The 16684-nt window shown below is 37.7% G+C and overlaps 1 protein-coding gene across 1 annotated transcript in view; it reads right to left on the reverse strand.

Moving 5' to 3' along the window:
- Positions 1-16684, reverse strand: part of sema4ba (sema domain, immunoglobulin domain (Ig), transmembrane domain (TM) and short cytoplasmic domain, (semaphorin) 4Ba) — a 64879-nt gene that overhangs the window by 19044 nt on the left and 29151 nt on the right. The window contains exons 2-4 of the mRNA XM_079621517.1: positions 15321-15694; positions 1942-2102; positions 912-974 (exon numbers count right to left, since the gene is read on the reverse strand). Coding sequence (XP_079477643.1) covers positions 912-974; positions 1942-2102; positions 15321-15435 — 339 coding nt within the window. The 5' untranslated portion in view covers positions 15436-15694. The remainder of the gene's footprint in view (positions 1-911; positions 975-1941; positions 2103-15320; positions 15695-16684) is intronic.

Consider the following 16684-nt stretch of genomic DNA (forward strand, 5'->3'; position numbering starts at 1 on the left):
ACTGACAACATGGAGGATATAGTATGTAAGGATTACATTCATACTACACACATTCTAGCAATTCTACTGTATACTAGAATATATGTTTTTTAACGGTTGCAAAGTAAGTTCAAATTCAAATGTAGTACCTATTTGGAAATTACATGATTTCGGACGGACCGCTGGAAACTTGCGACTTGTGAATATATTTTTCTAAATATCTTTTGTCCATACAATAAAAGTCAGACATTTTCCCAACATTCATTTAAATATCTCCAGTTGTGTCCAGGTTTGGAATGGCATGAGGGTGAGTAATTGATAACGAATTTTAATTTTTGGGTGAACTATCCCTTTAAGAATTTTTTATTTTACTTTACATATGATAGTAGTCCGAATTAATTTTCAAAGACACAAAAAATTCAAGAACAAAGAGTTTGAACATCATATGAAGGCAAATTTAAGCACCAGGCTTGAGTGCACAAGGGTTGCTTGGCTGTGGCTCAGAATTAGTTTTCACATCACTAGGTTTGATCTAAATCCTCTGTAATAGTCTGAGAGAGGTTTCTGGCAGCTGTGTGTCATCGGTCTCAAGAAACAGCAGTTATTACTGTGTCTTCATCAGGGTCCCAACATCCATCCAAACCTGGCTCTCAAGACCAATCAATCTGGCAGCAAATTAGGCATGCGGATTATTAATCTAATAACAGCTCTTATGCAGTGTCAAGCTTTCAGGGAAATTACAGTGTGGACGTGTCAAGGCAATAACGGATCCTATGAACTGAAAGTGGTGCGACGGGCAGCTTCTCAGATTCACATTTTGCCCAACATCTACTTTAGAGACGTACTTCTTAGTTGAGTTACGAATCAACATGAAACGTCATGTTCAAATATACATCTTTCCACTTGGTTTGATGAATATCTCATTCACTTACCTGTAAGTCTTTCCCTTTGAAACTGCACTCGTCTCTCTTTCTCTGTGGCGTGCTCCATGTTAACTGAAAAAGTGAAAATCGCAGAGCTGACTGAGTTGAGCAGTCTCGGCAGCTATAGTGCATTTACAGAAGCATCATGCATTAACAAGGACATTTGCATTGAGTGGGCCTACAGTGAGTCACCTCGGCTGTAACATAGCCTTTCTGTTATGTTCAAAATAAATCAAGCAACACAAAATATTTGCAGTGAACTGTGAAGGTCTATTTATGACTTAAAAAGTTAATTTGTTGCAAAGTATGATGTCAAAATACAATAAGGAGGAAGTGGGACAACTGGTAAAGTAGGACACTTACACTGAATGAAAAAGGACACAAAATCCCAATAAAAGTAGGAGTGACTTTAGCACTACATTTCAAGTCTTCTGAAATCACACGATAGCTTTATGTGATGAATGGATTGAAATTGAATCCATTATTCACTGATAATCAATGTCACAAAATTGAACGACATAGTATGACATTGATGTAGCCATTTGGACATTTTTTTTTAAAAACAGTGACAAATTATCAGAAAGTGACCCACTTTACCTGCGTTCACACTTATGTGTGTGCCAAAACTCACTCAAGTTGTTCCAAACCTTAACCTTGAGTTTCTTTCTTCTGCTGAACACAAAAGAAGATATTTTTTAAGAATATTGGTAACCAGACAGTTGATGGTAGCCATTGACTTCCATAGTAGGGGAAAAAAAGTCAATGGCTACTGTCAACTGTCTGGTTACCGATATTCTTTAAAATATCTTTCTTTGTGTTCAACAGAAGAAAGAAAGTCATATGGGTTTGAAACAATATAAGGGTGAGTAAATGATGACAGAATTTTCGTTTTTGGGTGAACTATCGCCTTTAAATGATGCCTAGATTCAACATCAATGATGTTCTACTCTCATTTGAACCTTAAATTAATATTTCCCATATTACAGACTGATGCACATGCTTATAGATTCTCCAGAATGCAACACACAGACATACTCACATTACGCTGCAGCTGTGTTCTGCTGATATCGGTGATATTGAGTGCGAAGAGAGTCTCTCGAGCGCCAACGTACAGCATGTTATCCTCTTTACTGAGGAGCAGAGAGGTGTAATTGAAGACTCCATCGGGTGAAAATCTCTTGGCCGACCTCTCGTTTGCATCTATGAGTAGATATGGGAAAAAAGAGAGGGGAGAGAGGGTGGAATGTCAGCAAAACCCAGCCAATAAGATTTACTACTGGAAATAAGATAAATGTGCAAAAGTCAGATATGTGATTGTGCTTTTCAGCTGGTTTCAACTGATATTGTCTTGTAAAAAGCAACCAACTAATCTAAATGTTTTATGCACAATTGCGAAAAATCTATTGTAATTTTAATTGTAAAAATGCAACAGTAAAAACCTGTTAATTGATTTTTAAAAAATTGGTAAGTTCCCATACGGAGTAAAAACTATAATAGATCTAACCTTGCATTTTGTGTAATTTTACAGTAAAATACATTTAAGTAAAAAGAACAAATGATCTTATAATTCACAATGAAAAGCCATAAACTGAAATTCCCAGATCCCACTGTGACACTTCACATTTTATGTTTTTTTTTTTTTTGAATTAATTATGTTTCTTCCTAGTTTTTTTATATCAGTTATGTATATTAGTGTTTTATGTTACATTTTATGTTGTTGAATGAATGTTTATTGCACTATTTTAGTGTCGTGTGTTTTGCATGAAGGTGTTTTGTATTTGTGTGCATGTCAGTGTGTTAAAGTTACAAAACTGATTTCAGTAGCAATTGGATTTACTGGTTAAAAATATTTTTAAAACTGTAAAATGTACAATTTACATTTTTACTGTTGTACAGAATTATTCTGGCAACCACAGCTGGCAGGTTTTTTCTGTAAAAACGATGGATTATTTTTGACGGTATAATATTATCATACAAAATTCCCTTAAAATAAAACATTTAAATATATATATTTAAGTTTATTTTCCTTGCAAGTGAACCAATATTTGATGTAGTCTAGATCGTATTTCTTATACTTTGCATATTTTATCATAATTTTTTTTAAATTAGGGTATTTGTTTTGTTATTATATATTCACTACTATTTATTTATTTATTTAATTTTCCCCCTCCTGAACAAACCTTCGATTCACCTTTAGTTCATGACCTACAGTTATGAAACACTGCTTTAGGTAGAGACAATAACGTCAAATGTTTAGTGGCTGGCAGTGAGAAAACTAAAACCTGTTGCAACAGCAGTGTCTGAATCACTGTTGAATGAGCATTTGTGTGTGGCCACATATAGCTCAGAGACAGATGTTCATCTCTTAATCAAAGATATTGCACTGCATCATTATCATGGCAGCTCCTGCAGGCTGTTTCTCTGTTACTGAGACAACGGCATCAATAAAAAGTGGTATATTTCCTACCAGTAGGGGGTGTTTGCTAAGAGGGTTAGTGGCACTGTGATTGGCTCAAATCCCCTTCAGAATGCCAAATCATACTTTTGCATGGCTTTTTATGACTGCAGACCAGACACTTGAGAACTTGGTGGTGATTCAGAATGTGTGTGAAATGAAATGTGTGGAAATAGTCTTTCATCTCATCTCTCCATAGGCTGTCATAACCACGCACTCTCATTGCTACAATGACATAATTCCAAGATACCAGCTTCTCGGGTCTTAAGATGCATGTCGAATCAATGTCAACAGGCTGTAAATACGACCTTCATCACTGCAGGCAAACCCAGTGTTCTCCTCATCTGTCATTGGCTTTAAAGCTTGAATCACACTTGTCTTTCAGTCCAAGATACACAGAAAGGAGAGCCAAAAAAAAGTATCTATCTGCGGAAAATTAGTATTGGAAGAGTTTCAGTATCAATATGTATCGAAAAATCATTTATTCAACATTATATCAATATTTTTTAACAACACTACATTGCACTTAGTGCATTATTTCAGATTCCTTTTTAAAAGACAACAATTGAAAAATGTATATATCATATATAAAATTCAACCCGCCAAAGTGGCTAGTAGGAGTGACTGTGTTGGCGGGTGTTAATGACATGCCCTGTATAAATATAAATATATTCCATGTTAAATATGTAGAGATTTAAAATTAAATTAAATTAAAATCAGGAAATCTGTTTTAAACTATTTTCAGAAGGCAAAAAAATATCCACAACTTTTAACTAGTTGCTTATTACTAGCTTATTGGCTGTTTCTCAGTACCTATTAAGCACATAAATGTCTTCCCTTAACCCTACCCCATACCTAAACTTAGCCACTACAACAACTACCTAACAACAATTGCTAACTATTAATAAGCATTAAATTAGGAGTTTATTGAGGCAAAAGTCTTAGTTAATAGTGAATATGTGTTCCCCAAACTAAAGTGTCACCAATATCACATACAATACAAGGTCAATAGGTATAAATGCTGAAGCCTTCATGACATACAACCTGTGCTGTTGATTTAGTTAATTTACAGAATCCTAGAAAGCCTGGTAGGTCTTGGAGAGCAAGTAATGATTACACTGAATGTGTCCCCGTGGGTGACTTTGGGCTGAGGTAAGACTCTAAAAGCGTCCGTGTCTCTGGGAGCTGCTGCAGAAGGTCTGCGCTCACTTCCTGAGTCCCGGGGGAGACAATGCGGTAATAATAGGGCATCAGCCCTCAGCCAGAAGGGCTTATTACCACTGAATCCAGTCTGCTAAACCGCAGGAGGGGATCAACACGGCACATTAGTGGCACGCTACTGGGGTCTGTGCCTCCGTGTGTCTCGTGTTTCCCCTCTCTCTGATTACAGGATGAAACAGGGCACCGCTCGGCACTGGCAGCGCTCATTTCAGAGGGTTTGGGGAGAAATTTAATGGCGATTTACTGAGACAAGGACAAAGGGCAATATCTGCAACCAAACAGGGCTTAAGTGGGATTTGCACAGACAGAAAGCGTTCCCTCGATTATCCTCCAGAGTGGCACAGCTGTAACGCTTCTCCCCGCAGCTCACACAATGAGGCAAATAATTGAGCCCCATCAGGGAAAATCACACATGTGAATGTTTTACTGAACACTTCACTGTAAAATCGACATGATGACAGTGAGTTGTGGTTCAGCTATTAAGTATATTGTAAAAAATATATACATTTTCTGTTTAATTATGTTTTACGTATGTATATATATATATATATACACACACACACATACATACATACACACACACACACTATGGAAGCTTTTTTCCACCACGGAATAAAACAATTTAAAAGAAAATTGCGATGCAGATATTTATATATCTATATCTATATATGTATATATATTTTTCGCATAATGCGAGTTATAAAGTCAGAATTGCGAGTTAAAGACTTGGAGGCGGAAACAAGCTTTCATAATACACACATTTACAGTAAATCACAAATTGATATCTAAATATTAGTGCTGTCAAATTGATTAATCACATATATATATATATATATATATATATATATATATATATATATATATATATATATATATATATATATATATATATATATATATATATATATATATATATATATATATATATATATATATATATACATATACACACACACACATATATATTTACAAACTTTTTGTTAAATGCGATTACCGGTATTATGCAATTAACCAATTTTGACAGCACTAATAAATATTAATGCTTCAATATTAAATGTTAACATTAAAGTATTAATAACAATATAATAAAATGTATATTCAAATGTTAAAATAAAATAAAAGCTTTTATCTTAAAGTATTTAATTAATATATATATATATATATATATATATATATATATATATATATATATATATATATATATATATATATATATATATATATATATATATATATATATATTGTATTCATATGTTTTCTTTATTATATCCAGCATTCACATACAATCATAACTACTGTATGATCTGAACTCCACACAGCTCCTGTACTACTACACAAATAAATTAATGACTTCCCGTTAGATGTTTATCTGAGATAGTGAAAAAGGCGGCTTAAATGTTTACTTAACTTTATTTAATTTATTTAATATTAGTATTGTCTTGGTCATTGTATGTTGTGTTAAAGGAATTACATGGTGCAACACAAGCCATAAAACATACACAGAGCTGTATAAACACCTGCCCACGGTCAGCACTAACTAAATGCAGACCACTTCAAATAAGGAAAATCTTTGGCAATATTGGCCTGTTTTAGTTTTGACTTAAAGTGCTTGCATGTTAAGTTCAAGATGTCTGCCTGTAACCACTTATGTGGTTTTAAAAAGGTGCAATTGCGAAACACAAGGAAAGAACTGGGCCATTGAAAATGAACTGCAACAAACAAAACTAATTAAGAATTACATGGAATGCAGTTCCAGCGAATGAACTATAATAACTTTAAAAAGGCTTGGGGTGGCGGAATGACCCAGGCTAACCCCAACATTTCTAATGCCCTGCTCATCGATTTCCATGTCTTGAAACATTACCAATCCTCACACAGACAATACGGTCTCTCTCTCTCAATGAGTCTGTGGTATTATTGTTTGAGTTGACTGAGGTCAGTTCCCATAGGGCAGTTCCATGACGACAGCTGAGATTTGCTTCCTCAAAACTGCACTGTTGCATGCTGGGAAAAGGCTTATCCTGTTCCCACTCGTGAGGAAAGAGGGCTGAGAGTGTCAACAAGAGAGAGAGGTACTTATGAAGCAAGTAGTTATTGTCTCTTGTGCTGATATCATGACTTGTACGCCCTTGTCTTGTTGACCCTCATCTATCTTCAAAGTCTCCTTTCCTCCATCTACTCTACTGTATTCTACAGACATGATAGATTCTTTGTGTTGATGTGAGCAATATGAGATCATTACTGCCATTATGCAATTAAATGTAATTTTTTTGGAGAAAGCCACTACTAAATGGATTGTCATATCCGCAGCGATTTGCTTTCTAATCCATTTAGAGAGAAATTAATTATGCAGGCTTTTAGGGAACCCTTCCATGTTCGGTTTTCAGAGCGGGATTCCCTACGGCTGCTCTAACAGTACATGCCCGAAGTTAATTAGAGACGAGAGCGTCCCGTGGAAAAGAGCGACAGGCCGTCAGTGTGAAAGATCAAAGCTCGGTTGTGTTTAGGCCTCAGTAGACGGCTCATTTAAGTAAATAGTGTATCTGATGAGTTGAGCTTTCAGAGGAAAATGCTCTTAAGTTAAATGCCTATTAGAATCCTACACAAACCTTGTTTTTTTGTCACACTATATAGCTGGTAATGCTGAACTATTAAAGTCATCACCATGAAATCAAAATTGACAATTCAGAACTTATGATGACATAGCAGTCGGGCAGAAACCTAATGTTCATATTTCGTCTTTTTTTTCCCATAAATCATTTCTATTGGACACCCTTTTACGTCTGTCTGTGGGTTTTGTAAATATTTAACCAATGAAAAGTATTAAAAAGAGCTTGTGACTAAATATCTTAATTCCATTGGATCCTCAAGCTGTCGGTAAAACCTCTTAACTCCAGCCCGCCTCTATCGTGAATAAAGTGCCGCACGCATTTTGGACCGTCGATGCTTGTTTGCAATGCAAGGGTGAATAAAGAACTAGTTCTTTGAATAAGGACAGCGATTTCTTTACTTAATGCTTTATGTGTTTGAGCTTTGAGGAGCAGAGAAGAGTCTTAGACTAGTATTTGACATTGATTCATAGTTGTCTTAAATAGCCTGTGCGAAGCACTTTATCTTTTATATCATGAGATTGTGTCCAAAAGAGCACCCACATAGCTGCAATAAACTTTATAACCTGTAAGTTGATGAAAAAGTAATGCGATGCACTTGCTGCCTCAGATGTGGCTGTTCTAATGACAGACAAAAACACATTCTATGTCCGAAAATCTTCGAAATTCACTGGTCAAAAACCTTGTAACTCCCTTTCAGCTTGATTCTCGTAAAAAGTTAATAATATATTGACATATGCAAGTGTCTGACCATGTATATAGCCACAATATCAACTTTGACAATGCGGTGTTCAATTATTAAAAGAATACATTTTTTTTCCCCATTTTACGTTTTGGACCGTTAGGTAAGTTTTCGCCCAACAGACAGCGATGATATATGATTTATTTGTGCACATTATTATTTTTTAAATCATATGCCCTCATAATCCTTACTCAAAATAACTTCCCCTCCCTCTGGCAACAACTTCTCATCTCTTCTCTTCTCATGTGTTTACTGGCATGGGGGCGGGGCAACCTGTCACTCACATGAGATCATAGCAATAGCAAACCACAACGATCCAATCAATTGCCATTGTACAAGTCTGCCCTAAAAAATATTTAGTTCAAGAAGCCGAGTGAAAGGATAGGATAGCGAAAAGATATGCGTCACAATAGGGAAGAAAAGCAACTTCCGTTTCATGACTTTAAACAGCGAAGCAGACAAATCTGTAAGTGTAAGTTGTGTCTGCATTTTTTTCACCTTCTCGAGCGCCAAGTAAACAGTGTATGAGGTGAAGGAGAGATGATGTCATCTCCAGGTGTCAGGAGAATGACAAGCCCCCTGTTGCCTTAATGACAAAGTGAGGACTGATGATGCTGCTTTTGATGTGGGGAAAAACAATCTGGAAAAATGCTCTCTTCAATTATTTTGTTGTAAACGGTTATTTTGTTGCTCAAGAATTATGACGACAAGAACATCAAGATCTGTTCTTTCTAAGAAGCTAAAGAGCACGCTATAAATTTTAAATCCTGTGCAAAAAAGACGGTTATTCATGGGTCAAGGTGAACAGATGAGCTACGGAAGCTGAAGCTTCACAACCATAATCATAAACTTACACCATGTACATCCAGACACAAGAGAGAACCCATTATAATCAGTGAAAGAAATGTAATTGCATTAGATAAAATATTAAAGCTGCACTCTTGTCTTGTACAAAAAAACAAAACAAATAAAGAGTTGAACCGCTGAGGTTTGCTAAGTGTATCTGAAACAGAAACATCTCAATTTCATCTAAGAGCCTATAGATCTCCAGTGGGATCTGTCTACAACACTTTCAACATCTTTTTATTGGGCTTTGTCAGAACCCAAACAGAATGGATTTAGACCAGAGAAATAGTTTGAAACTAACATTTGCATTGTTTAGGTAGAGCCTGTAAATGTTTAATAGCGCCTGTATCCTATAAAAGCCTTGAACGCAGGGGGCTGGTCAGCTTTCGACTGTACCATACATAGTGACCGGAGAAAGAAAATGACTGTGTCTACAAACAAATGCATCCCACTGTAGATGTGTGACACTTTTTGCAGAGTAACTGTATCTTTATATATAAAATTGAACAAAAGTGAAACTGGAGTGGTTTGGATTCACAAAGTACATTAGGAGCAAACTGTATTGGTCCTCAAGACATCTTGAGATCATTTATAATGCTCATATATGTTCAAGCTAAAATTTTTGCTAACCACCCTGAATTGAATGGGTGCAAGAATTTGAACTTGAATTGCAAGAACACATGAATGCTCATCTCCGCTGTGTGGACGATCTCCACTCACACATTCTCCATTAAAGCTTTGCTGGATTAGCCGGATAGTCAGCTGATGCTACACAGGCTCGGGAGTCATTTACATAAAAACATTGATTCACTGAATAGTATGTGGAGTTCTGCAAACCGTAATATATACTGTACAGTACAATTAAATTATATAAAACTTACTTGTACTGTGGGGTCAGTAATACTTTTTTTGAAAGATATTCATACTTTTATTTAGCAAAAAAGCAATAAAATTGATCAAAAGTGACAGTAAAGACAAAAGCTTTATATTTCAACTAAATGCTGTTCTTTTGACATTTCCTTTCATCAAAAATAATGAAAAAATGTATCATGGTTTCCACAAAAATATTAAGCAGCACAACTGTTTTCAATATTGATTAGAAATATTACTTCAATATTACAATATTACAGCAAATCAGCATATTAGAATGATTTGAAGGATCATGTGACCGAAAACTAAAGTGATGATGCTGAAAATTCAGCTTTGCACCACAGAAATAAATTACATTTTAAAATATAATTATTAGTTATAATTATTAAATTGCAGTAATTTCACATATTGCTGTTTTTACTGTATTTTTGATCAAATAAATATAGCCTTAATGAGTATAAGATGTTTTTTCTTTCAAAAACATTTTGAAAATCTTACTGAACCGAAATGTAATACAGTCTATAGGCAAGATTTACTAACAGCTTTACAAACCCTCTTTTGGCGTTAAAAAACTACAGGATTTACTAAAGATACGCAGTGAAAAACTAGCGCTGAAAAAGTGTGGGTGGTTATTTTTGCGGCTGACCTTATTGCATATACATTTGTATAAGTTTCCCTTCAGACGCAAAATGTTTGAGAGGGGGATGAATCATGCAAAGGTGATTTACTATGGTTTGCGCTCACCATTTACACCATTCTTTAACGCCTCAAAAAAGCATGTCTTAAACCAGACGCTAATTTGCGTTGCTCTTGGTTGGTCATTCTGGAAATGATACGTCTGCGTCTGCGTTCTTTAATTTGCACAGTAGATCACGCACAGAACTTTCCACTCCCATCGGCGCTTTTATGGGATTACACTCTCAAACTAATCTGCCCTGTTTATCTGGCCCTATGTGTTCAAACATTCATAGCATAATATTTGATGTAATCAAACAAAAACTCATATTTCAGTTACATTTGATGTTGTTCTCAAATGCTCCCTTCCTTCCAAAGGATGTGGTCAGCAAAGTTCTCCAGGGAAACTCTAGGCTCTTTTACAGTGAGCTCTTACTGTCGTTCCCCTTAAAGGACAAACCGCTTTCCCAAAAACCTTCTCACACTGCTCTGTTTTCATTAATGCTCTGCGTTGATGAGAAATGACTGTTGAGCTTCTCCGGAGGAGGAGGAGAAAGGAATGACGCAACTCTCGGTTTACACTTCAGAAACATTGTGTTCTCCCTGCGTGGCTGGGTCTCCCTGTTCCAAAGTTAGAAACCCAGCATGAAATATTAAAAAAACAGATGATATAATAAGAGAGCAGTTTGAAGTCACGGGAAGGACAAGAAAGGAAGAGATGGGGAAAAAAATTAAGACATCAAGTAAAATCTGTGGAGATGTTCAGGAGAGAGGTTAGTGTTTGTTTTAGTGAGCTGGCACAACGTCTCTCTTGTTAGCATGAGAAGTACAGAAGTGGCAGCTTGCACCGACACCATGGTGACCGCTGGAATTCTGGGTAGGTCAAACATGAGTTTGGCGAGTAGTACCCATATAAACACTCCTGGTTCAAACAGAGGGGGCCTCTGAAACTAAACCAAAGAGGATGAATGTGCATGACGCCAAGTACTGCAGTTAAAGGTTTGATCAAAAAATGTGTGTTAAATGAATTTACTGCAATTCACAAGGCAGAAAGGGTACGAAAGGTGTAATTAGGGTTTTCATGAGCCGTGTGGTAACATTTACTGGGAAATAGAGGCCGATTAATCTTCCCTATGAAACAACAAAACAACTTTTGCATTTACACAAACCTGCAGTTTGCACAAGTCACTAGCAGTATGATAATTATATATCAAAATGTACAGGATGGTCCAGTTTCAGGTGGCTTTTGGGACACCATGGTAACGTGAAACAGGTGCCAATAAACAAATAAATAAATAGAGGATGTAGTTACAATGATCAAGGAAACACTTCTATTTGTTTGTGTAGTCTGTGTGGTTGCTTTGTCTGACGGGTCTGACGGATTTGATTTATCAGTAGAACTTAGCAGCATTTCACGATGTGGCTCTAATATACTCCAGTCGTGCCAAGATCAATCCAACCACACTGGAAGCGCAATAATAATGAGTGGCGTCTATTTTGCAGCTCACACAGCAGTCTGCAAAATTCCTCAATGTTGTACTGAGAATGAAGTTGCCCAAGTCTGGTTTTCATAGCATTGATCAGCATACAAAACACGACTGTCAATCAATCTATACATGCTATTTGTTTTTTAAAAAGTAGACGCACAGCGTACGAAATCTAATATTTCCCTACTATATAGTATGCAAAAAACAATACGCCAAAAAAGTAGGATGTCCGAATACATAGCATTAGGCGAAAAGTCCCCGGATGACCTAATACTTCCGCCAAGATTCTGAAGTGCGCATTTGATGGACACTTGATGGGGGGTTTATGAATAGAAGTGAAGTGTCATATCTGGTAGGTCACGTGACAGTAACAACATGGCTGATGTAGTACGTCCGAATTTCATTCATAGGCCCTGTCCCAAATGGCACCCTAAACACTCGCAGTCTTCCTTTGAGTTTTTAATCAGATTTGGACAAATCATTTCGATTGACATGGTTACATGTGACTTTTCTATTCCGACTGTGCTACTAGTGCGATTATAATTGGATTATTATGGTCCATGTAAACGCAGCTAATGTGGCTTTGGTTGTAGGGTTAATAAAACAGCATCTCTAAGTTGGTAAACAAGAGACATTCCTTCCTCTCATGTTACAATGTGCCACCGGAGAAGCTACTTGATGCATGTGGCTGGATATGAATGGACACTTGATGCACGTTTTGGAAACCTTCCATGGACAACGTAGTGCAGGTCTCTGCTGCTTCAGGCATGTCTGATCACCTCCAGCCACTATCCTTTGAAGAATCAAACACTGCACAAAGCTTGATCCTGTGCATGCTATACGGTGGATCACACTATGCAGTCATTTCGATGTATAGGCTATGTTGATAAATCAAGTAAGTGCATAAACCAAGGTTCTTAAACAGACCAGTTAGCATCCTAGAGATTCCTTCTGTAAAAGCATTACCTAGCTTTACCAGGAGAAAATGGCTGGATAAGCAAAGCGCTCTAGTGTAAACCGCTTATAGGTGTCTTTTTAAATAGCTTTCTAATGCGCTTTAAGCACTGCAGCATGGTGTGTATCAAAGAGAGGAACAACAGAGAGGCTGAGCAGATGTAGTTTCTCCTCCTACAACCCGCGATCCTTCTTGATAGGCACATAATGAGAAGCAGACCAGCGTTCACACCGTAACACACACACACACATTCATTATTCATGCCATATTAGCTTCTAGAACAGTGGGAAGGTGGAAACCAGCAAAGCGAGGAGAATGTTTGTGGCATTGGGATGGAGGGACAGGCCTGGCTCTTTTCCTTAGGTGAAGTGTGTGCTGTCCTACAGATCGGAGTGTGTTTTATATCACTGTACAGGTTTGAAAACTTCAGAGACTTGTCTCCAGTGAGCTGGAGTCAGTGTGACCACAGCAGTTTCCTGAATTTAACTTAACTAGTGTTGCACACTGAACAGTTCATTGGCAGTAATTTGAACCATTTAAACAGTGCAGAAGCTTTGTTTATTATAAGCGTGAGCCAAATATAGAAGTCTACTACAAAATACTGATTCACTAAGAATAAACCACACTCTCTGATGGCATATGTTCAATTCACTTGAGAAATTATGCTAATCAGGTAATACCAACGAAAGTTACATTTTTGTGCAAATGTACGACTGGTTAAACTTGACTTAGTGAATAAGACGCAGGCTTGTGCGCTAAATGGTCACAAATGTTTAGTGAATTCAGCCCTGGACACTTTCCGTTCATTCAGGTTTACCTACATGACATTTGCCATTAGGGTGAGTGACAGTGTATACAGAGACAAAGACACACCGGAACACACTCAAACGAAGAGAATGAGCAGGATTCCTCGTGGTATTAGACAGACAGTTGAGAAACACCAGTAAAAAGAACAGCTGCATTCTTTCTTACGATACAGCATGATCCTGAGGACAACACAAGAACAAACGGCGAAGGACAGAAGGAACAAAGTGCAACAAGAAAATACTGGTCAGTAGAAAGAGCTGAGGCAAGAGACAAGAAGAGAAAAGGAAAAGAAGAAACATGAAAAAGATGAGAAAAAAATATAGCAGAGTAGAGGCCGGACATGATGAGCAGACAAGTAAAGAGAGACTAGATGAGAAGAAGAGACAAAATGAGAAGAGAAGACTAGACAAAATGAGAAAGGAAGAGAAGCCAAGGAAAAACAAAAAAGAGAAGAGTATCTATATAAATTAAGGTGACTTGACTTGAAGAGTAGAGAAGAGATGAGATGAAAACAAGACGAGAAGAGATGAAATGTCAAGATAAAACGAGAAAAGAGAAGACAAGACACAACAAGAAGACAAGAAAACAAAATGTCAAGATAAAATGAGAAGAGACGAGACGAGTCAAGATGAGAAGACAACACAATATGAGAAGAGAAGAGAAGAGAAGAGAAGAGAAGAGAAGAGAAGAGAAGAGAAGAGAAGAGAAGAGAAGAGAAGAGAAGAGAAGAGAAGAGAAGAGAAGAGAAGAGAAGAGAAGAGGTCTTTGTATATGTTGGCAAATGAACAAGACCTCCATGTAGGTAGTAGACCCTCAAAAGAGTTAGTTGGCTTGTTCAGGCAGGTTTAGTATACACAACCTGAGCCAGTTTAAATGAAGGTGAGAAATAAACGAGGAAAGGTGACTCAGATAAATAAGTGAAGAAACATAGAACAAACACTGCAAGCCCATGACGTCTGTGTCTCTGCACAAAGAGGATTTGTGGACGTGGAAACAACAATTAGTTTCATTTACTTTTCTGACAATGCGGCGTGTAATTGTATTTATTACATGAAAAACAACCACGTGCCGCACGCCACTGCTTGAACAAAACCACACTTTTGTCTTTAGAGGCGTCAACATTCTCCAACACAAAAGTCTTTGTACCTTAGTGATGAAAGCAATCATCTAATATGATCAATAGTGCCATAGTAACTTAATAAAGCCATAGTGTGCTGTGTTTACAGACTCATTGTGCCCCTTCTCTTCACAATTCCCTCTAGCCTGCAAAAACACGAATGGACGCACCCAAAAAGTGCCAGCGATTCACGCGAGAGGAAGTGGTTTGTCTTTAACATGACAGATGTTGAAAGAGAGGGGACGTATTATGTTGTTGGAGAATGAGACGGCTCAGAAATGTTAAATAGAAGCTTTGTTGTTGTTTGATGACTGACGTGGAGATGCATGTGTATGTTGCGCGTTATGTTCGCAGTGGCACAGTTGTTATGTAAACGCGGTAATCCACCTCCATACAAACACGCCGGAGGCCAGCATGAACCAATCAGCTCTTGATATCTGCTTTCTGTTTATCAACACTTCAGCAAGTGTTACTGTGCATGGGAGATGACAGGGTTTCCAGCCCGTAGCCTCCTCAGAGCTCTTAAGTCGACTCCGCACCAGCCTTTATTTATAGTCTCGTACCAGTCGGCTCTTTTACACACTTTCAGTAAATGGACAGAGTGAGTTGTGCATGTGCGTGTCCGTGCACTTACTGTAAGAGAAACTCAGGCGAGGGGTGACGTCGTCTTCTGATGCTTGACCCCATCCAACCAGGAGGACAACCAGGAGGAACAGGAAAGAGACACGCGTCATATTTAGTGTCCGCATTTTGCTCCTTGTGTCTCAGTGTGTTCTGTCTCTGGATTTTCTGGCGCTCATGAAGATCTTTTCCCTTGCTTGTTTGTTTTTCCTCTTCTCCTCAAACTCCTGAAATGAGAGCAGCGTATTGATGTGATGACAGGTGTTCACCTTCGCAGGGCCTCACAATGGTGGATTTCCACTAAGAAACAAGTCCTCAAGGACGACGATACGGCCCAATTCAGTCTCCATGTGCTTGTTTAGACTGTCACACAGGTGTCTCAGCAATCTGTAACAAACAAGACACGAATTGGCACATTAAAATGAGATAAAACTGTGTTACTGGTGGGAGCCGTTTCATCAAAAAAATTGGTGTAGAAACCATTGACATTCAGACATTGCTAGTATATTTCAAAGGTTGGACTGAACAATTACAAAGAAACGGCAGGCAACACATTGAATTAAACGTGTAATTTTTAAGTAGACAAACTGAAATAATATTATCTTGTAAAGCCCAATTCACACCGACAGACGCAGACCAATGCAGACAAACAATTACAATACATCACTTCTCAGACATTCCACGACCCGACAAACGCTGACTCAACGCGTTCAATCGGCGAAAACAAGCGCAGACCAACAGCAAAAGATAACGACTGGGGTAACACACTGATCCGACAAAACTCATTGGTCGGCATCTGTCGTTCCAGTGTGAATTGGTCATAAAATACTTTGAATATTTTTAAACAAAAATTCACAGTACTTAGTACTATTATGAACTAGATTATTCTGTTTAGTGCAGTCTTGGTGGTCTACATATGTGGATTAATATACCTGCTTATTTAGGACTGACCCTGCTGCAAAAAAAAACCCCACCTTAACCCAGCCAGAGCAAGTTTGCTGGTCATGGCTGGTTTAAAGGTAGGGTAGGCAATTTCGGACAGGCTAGCAATAGCAAGCTAGCATTGAAAGCATGATATCCCACCCTCCCTTCAGAGCGCTCTCCAAAGCCACGCCTCCTTCTAAACACTGTCAGCAGTGTCACGAGACAAGAGCGGCGTTAAATTACCTCATGTCTCAAAGCACATAACATTTCAATAATAATCAACGTAAACAACTTACAGAGCTTTTAGTTGTACCACCTGACTGCTGCAGATTCATTTTGCCGTTGATAGTGTTGACATATAAACACATAAATCCGGGTCTGAGGACGGGTAGAACATCGCGGCTTCCCGTCTCTAAATTATGGTTACGACATGGCGTGAACGCAGCATAAGCT

Source organism: Phoxinus phoxinus (assembly GCF_949152265.1).
Source record: "Phoxinus phoxinus genome assembly, chromosome: 8".
Taxonomy (NCBI): domain Eukaryota; kingdom Metazoa; phylum Chordata; class Actinopteri; order Cypriniformes; family Leuciscidae; genus Phoxinus; species Phoxinus phoxinus.